At 45.1% G+C, this 7,432-nt stretch overlaps 1 protein-coding gene across 2 annotated transcripts in view; it reads right to left on the bottom strand.

Moving 5' to 3' along the window:
• Window positions 1-3,597: 3,597 nt before the first annotated feature.
• duox (dual oxidase) overlaps window positions 3,598-7,432 on the bottom strand; it is a 78,066-nt gene continuing 74,231 nt past the window's right edge. The window contains exon 34 of one of the 2 annotated variants that reach the window (XM_048520741.2): window positions 3,598-6,216. In XM_048520741.2, the coding sequence (XP_048376698.1) occupies window positions 6,094-6,216 (123 nt within the window). In that variant the 3' untranslated portion in view covers window positions 3,598-6,093. The remainder of the gene's footprint in view (window positions 6,217-7,432) is intronic. The other variant, XM_048520742.2, reaches the window with a different exon arrangement.

Below are 7,432 nucleotides of genomic sequence, written 5' to 3'. Positions count from 1 at the left end.
AGAGCTCTCCTAGTTTTGGCACTAAGTCCCAGATGGACTTTACAGGGTTGACAGGGCTCATTTGCTTTTTCAGTGCTGAGGCGGATGGTGGGTGTTCTTTCTGATTTCATTCCACATTAAGAGATGGATTTGGAGGTGGAGAGAACCTTATCAGAATGGACCTCTTGTAATAACTCAACATTTTTGGTGCACCAAGTGAATTCATATTGAAAGAAAACATATTGCCAGATTTTACTGCTGTTGTTGCTATTGTGACCACCTTTGACCTGGAAACAGTCCATTAGGAAAAAAAAACTCTCTTGGTTATCAAATGTCTAGGGAATCTGTAAATGCTTACACTTTTGAGAATTACTTTTGAGAGTTTCTGTTGGGATCAATTGCAATTTCCCTAACAGTAAGAAATAGTGAGTAGGCGCCCTGGTGACCCTTAGCCTGGAGACAGTACAACTTGAATGAAGTCAACACAGAAGCCGTGTGGTGAGATACAAATCAGAGTCACCACCAGGAGAGCTGGAGAGAGACGGTGACAAGCACACTATCGCAGCTACAAAGAAGCAGCAGCCAGAGACAAGAGGAACGCAGAAGTCATGTGGGAGGAAGCAATCAAAGTTCTCTATGTAAAGGTTAGTTTTCAGTTTCACAGTGCGAAGAAAAATAAGATTCCTGTAGCTGTTGGGCAGTGACCCCAACGTGACTATTGAGGGACCTAGGGTAGACATTGTGAAACTGGAGGAGGCCCAGGATGGACATGTCACCAGGGAGTGGGAAGGGAAGTTAAAATGGTTGCCAACCAGAAGGTGTTGTCACATGTCGCCCACTGAGTGCAGATGCTCTACGAAGCAGTCTCTGAGTCTCCGCTGGATCTTACCGATGTAGAGGAGGTCACATTGGGAGCGGTGGATGCAATAGAACGAGTTGACGGATGTCCATCCTGGGCCTCTTCCAGTGCCACAATGACACCGCCCACAAACTGGAGGAGCAGCACCTCATATTCCACCTCGGGAGCCCACAGCCCGACGCCCTAAACATGGATTTCACCACTTTTAAAATTCCACCCCCTCCCCAACTGGCCTCATCCCATTTCCAACCCTCCCTGACTCCTTGACCTGACACAACCTGTATATCTTCTCTCCCAGCTATCCACCCGTCCTACCTCACTGACCGATCCTCACCACTCAATACCTGCACTCAACTATCACCTTCCCACCTACCTTCCCCAGCCCCACCCCTCCTCTCTCTATTTATTTCTGACTTTCCTTCCCCCGCCCCCATTTCTGAAGGGTCCCGATCTGAAACGTTAACTTTCCTGCTCTTCTGATGCTGCCCGGCCTGCTGTGTCCTTCAGTTCCGCATTGTGTTATCTCTGACTTCAGTACCTGCAGTTCTTGTAACCCCTTTAAACGATGATGTGCTTTTTCTGTGCTTAGAGATTTAAAATGGATGTCTGTGAGCAGCAGCTTCAAAGTTTGCAAGTAAACAGAGAGCATCTGAACCGAAACATTTGCATTGAAAGGCCATACAGTTAGCAGGCCAAACAGCAGTTTTTACCAAGTCAATAAGGTTTTTCAATTTATCAATCAACTTGCACCAAGCATTTAGATACCAAACACCTTCCAAATTTAAATCTGATGGTTTTGACAACATAGGACCAAGCCTACCAGAGCTAGCTGCCATCCCCCAGAGCTAACAGCCCTCAGCTTGAGATGGAAGGAAATCGTTGGCTCTTATAGTTTCCTCTGTGCTTTGGAGAAAGCATCACCTAAATAACAACAGTAGCAATGGCACTAGTTAATATTCCTGACAGAAGGATCAATGGAGAAGGCACAGAACATTCCAGGAGACATAACCTGGCTGTAATTTCAAGAGACTAAATTCTGTTTTCTTTAATCTAAGTGGGATTTCTATTTATTGGAACGGCACACCGTTAGAATCTTGCTTTAATTGGGAATAGTGAATAGTCAAAAGGGATTTATTTAGTTTGATAATAATTTGGCTAATTTGTTCACTGTTGAGTTGGATAAATAAATTGTTACTTGTTGATTTAAAGTAAGTGTCAGGAATTTATTTTATTTAACCGCGAGAAGCGCAGGTTCTACCACTTTTCACCCTCCTTTTATGGGCGAGGCGCTCCTCTTTGGGTGTTTGGGTTTTAGTGCTGAAAGGGGCCCAACCTCCGTTTTATAACAATCGGATGTCATATGACTCTCGGGAGGGACGTTGATGCTTGTGGTTGCACTAGATATATCATTGTTGCATGGAATTGTTAAAGTGAAATGGAGCTTTCAATTTGAAAAATCATTCACCGATTAATTCCTGTTTTGTATTGGTTCTGGTTCTTCTTGAAATACAAGGTTCAACAAGTGAAATCTTGTTTGGAGTTTTCTTATTTGCAAATTGTCTGGTAATTTTTTTAAATGGAGATTGTAACTGGATTGCAAATGAATCAACTGTCCACTTCCTCAACACGCTTATTGAGTCATTTAGTAGAACATAGAACATAGAACAGTACAGCACAGAACAGGCCCTTCAGCCCATGATGTTGTGCCAACCATTGATCCCCATGTATGCACCCCCAAATTTCTGTGACCATATGCATGTCCAGCAGTCTCTTAAATGACCCCAATGACCTTGCTTCCACAACTGCTGCTGGCAACGCATTCCATGCTCTCATAACTCTCTGTGTAAAGAGCGCGCCTCTGACATCCCCTCTATACTTTCCACCAACCAGCTTAAAACTATGACCTCTCGTGCTAGCCATTTCTGCCCTGGGAAATAGTCTCTGGCTGTCAACTCTATCTATGCCTCTCATGTTGTTAATTTTGCCACTGAAGCATGAAAGATAAATTTGTTACGCATTCAACAAAGTGACTTACAGTGACCTTACAGAGATTTATAAAATCATGAGGGGTATAGGTAAGGTGAATAGCAAACCTCTTTTCCCCAGGGTAGGGGAGTTCAAAACTAGAGAGCATAGGTTTAAGATGAGAGGAGAAAGATTTAAAAGGAACCTGAGGGGCAACTTTTTCACACAGAGGGTAGTTTGTATATGGAATAAACTGCCGCAGGAAGTGGTAGATGCAGGTCTGGTGACATTTAAAAGACGTGTAGCAAGTACATAAATAGGAGCAGTTTAGAGAGATAACACGGTGTGGAGCTGGATGAACACAGCAGGCCAAGCAGCATCAGGGGAGCAGAGGGGTAACAGGAGCTGCAGATGCTGGAGAATCTGAGATAACACGGTGTGGAGCTGGATGAACACAGCAGGCCCAGCAGCATCAGGGGAGCAGGAAGGCTGACATTTAGGGTCTCAACCTGAAACATCAACTTTCCTGCTCCTCTGATGCTACTGGGTTCATCCAGCTCCACACCATGTTATTTCAGATTCTCCAGCAACGGCAGTTCCTACTATCTCTGTAACAGTTTAGAGGGATATGGGCCGAACGTAGGCAAACATGACTGATTTAGTTTGGGAAATTTGGTTGGCCTGGACAAGTTGGACTGAAAGGTCTGTATCTGTGCTGTGTGGCACTGTCTTCTAATTAACAAGGGTAAATTGCAATAACCTGACTTCAGCACCTTGTCTATTTTTTATATTATTCAGTGGAAGCAACATCCATATCATAACCAGTAACGCACAGTTCACATGATTTTATATTGTTTACATTTCATTGTCAAAAAGTACAGTTACACACAGCAAACGTTCCTCTACAATCGTCAGTTTCTAAAGATAGTATTAATAAATAATCAACATCCGTTCAATCTAATTAACAAATAAAAAGTACTTCCATTTGGTGCCATGTCTATGGAAAGGTGATTGAGTGATTTCAGTTTTTAAAAAAAACCTCTCCCACAGTGAGACAATGTAAATCACTTTTGGAACGCTTTGCCATGAAAGTGATCCTGGCACATTGAAAACGGTGCCAAGGTCTGCCAGCTCCCTGCTCAGACATGGTGGCAAAAGCTTCTTAAAGGAGAGAGTGGCAAAGGATGTTGGCCTTTTGTGGAAGCGGGCATGCTGAAGGGCAGGGTCAGGTTTGGATGTGTACGAGGCACAATGGGTACTATTGCACCCATTAGCGTTACTCCAGGCCGTTCATTGCCATGCCATAAACATGTGGCCGGGACTGCCCATGGTGTTCAGTAGCCTTTTTAAGGGGTGTTAAACATAGGGCCGATCCTTTTAAAAGGGTATTAACTCAGGAAAAAGGAAAGGTGGCTCTTGGAAGCATGGGGAGAGCACTGAGTTTCTCTGATGCTGCTTTGATGCCATCTTCCTCTTTCTCCCAGAGGATAGAAAGCCCTTCATGTACGAGGTGAAGAAAGGGTGCTGAAACATTCAATAGCCTTAGTTCCAAGGATGACCACATCCTCCCTTTTATTTGGGGGACACAATGCTGTTTGAACTTAACACTTCTCCATTACTGGTTATCTTTAACCACTGCATGGTCAAGTTCCTGTCCAGTTCACAGATGGGGAGCCTGATCATTGCCAACAGGGTACACCCTGGGATGGGTGTTATTTCCATTCACATCAATTGTTGTTTCAAATCAGTGCCTAGTTTTCGAGTCAAATGGCCTTCAGCCCGAGATTTATCCAATCTTGGAACTGGTATCACTCCACACTGGTGTGCCTGTACGAATGGTCATGCTCCAAGCGACAACGAATCTCCATGATTTCACCAGGGTCATCAGGGTAAGAGCATGTTCTCCTGTTGGTTGTCCACACTATCATCACTTGCTGCCTCCACACTCAATTTCCCCTGCCCCACTTCAAATCCCTCTCCTACAAACACATCCCTCACTACATTGCCTCCTCCTCCTTGCTCACGTGCAGCTCTCACTTGCCTGTATCTCCTCGTCTTACACGCTGTGTATCAGCTATCCCACTGTGACATAACTGCTGGATTACTCAGACTGTTTTCACATGCCTCCCTCCACAAAGAAGCCCAGTGCAATATAGCAGGCAGAGCATTTTCAATCCTGCCATAATGGAAGCATAAGAGGCCATTTCAATGCCTGAAAATTGCACCCATGGAATTGCGTTTCCAAGTCAAAGCCCCTACAACAGCTAACGACACCTGCCCTGCCCTTCTTTACTCACTCATTCATTCACAGGATGTGGGGATTGCTGGCTAGACCAACATTTATTGTCCTTCCCTAATTGCCCCAAGTGCAGTTAACAGTCAACAGCATTGCTATGATTCTCGAGCCACATGGAGGCCAAGCCGGGTAAGGATGGCAGTTTCCTTCCCCAGAGGGCATTAGTGAACGAAATGGGTTTTTCCAACAGCCAACAATGGATTCATGGTCCTCATTAGACTCTTAATTGAACTTTTTATAAAAGTCAAATTCCACCATCTGCCACGGCAGGAGTTGAACCCAGGTCCCCAGACATTACTTGAGTATCTGGAGTAATAATCTAAGTGATAGCACCATTAGACCATCGGCTTCTCACTCCCATTTTCTTACAATGTTACGTCTTAACCTCAGAAGGATATATCGACATTCAGCTATCAAATCCTTCAACTTCCTTCACTTAGCAATGTCTGACTATCCCTACAAGGATTTATCAAGATACTGATACCCCCATGTAACTTCTGAGAGTCTGAATAGCAAGTGAAGACAACAATCACTGAAGAAAATCCTACTTGAACCATTAGTCCCTTTGCTTCCAAAGTACCACGTACAAACCACAAGCCCATTGACAACCTAGCCAAGCTCTTCCAACCATACCACTTCCCCAAGGGTATCTCGAGCAAAACATTTGAAAACTACAAAAAACATTTTTAAAATGGCCTTGCAACCGAGGAGAATGTAGCTTTCACTAGAATTTAGTGTTCTACTGGTCCTCCAATCCCAGCAGGAATAAACATTAACAATTGCACCATCTAGTGGTGGGCAGCATGTGATCACATTCAACATCATCGAAGCAATTTGAAGGTTTCGATTTCGGATTGCTTTTAAACCAGGCGAAGAAAAAAGTGTACAATTGAGATCTGAGAATGTGGAAAATTCGATACACATAGAGTAAATGTCCTGTGATAATATTTTTCAAGGATAAACTATTATCTTTTCTGCTCATCTTTTCCTTTGGTCAGAAGTTCTCGTAATGATGCATGAAGTGAGCTTGGTCTCTCTTGTTGATTTGTTGACAAGCTTTCTCCACATTTTTGGTCAGTCCTGGTGGTCCACAGCTGAAAACTCCAATTTTTCCCACCTTTGAATTAAAAGTGTAAACAAATTTAGCTTTGGGGGGTCAAAGACCCGGTCCAATCCAACATCATACCATCCCTCTGCCCCATGTGACTGAGAGACTAGTTTCTAAGAGTCGAAAAGATTTCAAACCTCTGCAGTCACAAAACTCAGTGTCCACCTTTAGTAACTTTCTCCAGGTCTGCTTGTTTACCAATATCTAGGCTTGATCAATCAAGCACGGTGAACAATGATCTCTTAAGGCACTTGCATAATTCATTGCAGAATCATTGAGCACCAACAACCTTGCAATCTGTGTGTACATGTAACAGTTTGGAAGGTGATGGTCCTGGCGAGAGTTCAGGGGGCTGGGTGGGGGTTAGGGGGAGCTTGTAAGCTATAAAGTTTTCCACCTTACTCTAAGGCGTTACATGACAGCTACAAACATCCAGGCCTCATTGCGAGTTCTCAGTTGGAAGCATGTCTCCTTTAAATCAGAAATTTATGGGTTCAAGTCCCAATTAAGAGACTGGAGCACAATTATCAGCTACTGGTATGGAAGGAGGACTGCGCTGAGGGAGTGCCACACTGTTGGAGGATCAGTGCTAAAGGAGTGCTGCACTGTTGGAGGATCAGTGCTAAGGGAGTGCTGCACTGTCGGACGGTCAGTACTGAGGGAGTGTCGCACTGTTGGAGGGTCAGTACTGAGGAAGTGCCACACTGTCAGAGGGTCAGTACTGAGGCAGTGTTGCACTGTCCAAGGGTCAGTCCTGAGGGAGCGCCGCACTGTCCGAGGGTCAGTCCTGAGGGAGTGCCGCACTGTCGGACGGTCAGTGCTGAGGGAGCACCGCACTGTCGGACGGTCAGTGCTGAGGGAGTGCCACACTGTCAGAGGGTCAGTGCTGAGGGAGTGCCGCACTGTCGGACGGTCAGTGCTGAGGGAGCACCGCACTGTCGGACGGTCAGTGCTGAGGGAGTGCCACACTGTCAGAGGGTCAGTACCGAGGGAGGGCCGCACTGTCGGAGGGTCAGTGCTGAGGGAGCACCGCACTGTCGGAGGGTGAGTCCTGAGGGAGTGGGCACTGTCAGAGGGTGAGTCCTGAGGGAGCGCCTGACTGTTAAAAACTGAATTGATAGTAACTGACAGGAATGAATTATCTTCTCTTCATGAGATGCAACTGTAACTTGTAAAGGCTCCAAACAGATTAAATAAAGAGAAACTGTTTCCAATAGCTGAACAG

This window comes from Stegostoma tigrinum, chromosome 36, assembly GCF_030684315.1.
Source record: "Stegostoma tigrinum isolate sSteTig4 chromosome 36, sSteTig4.hap1, whole genome shotgun sequence".
Classification (NCBI taxonomy): Eukaryota; Metazoa; Chordata; class Chondrichthyes; order Orectolobiformes; family Stegostomatidae; genus Stegostoma; species Stegostoma tigrinum.
This window is presented reverse-complemented; position numbering and strand designations above follow the sequence as displayed.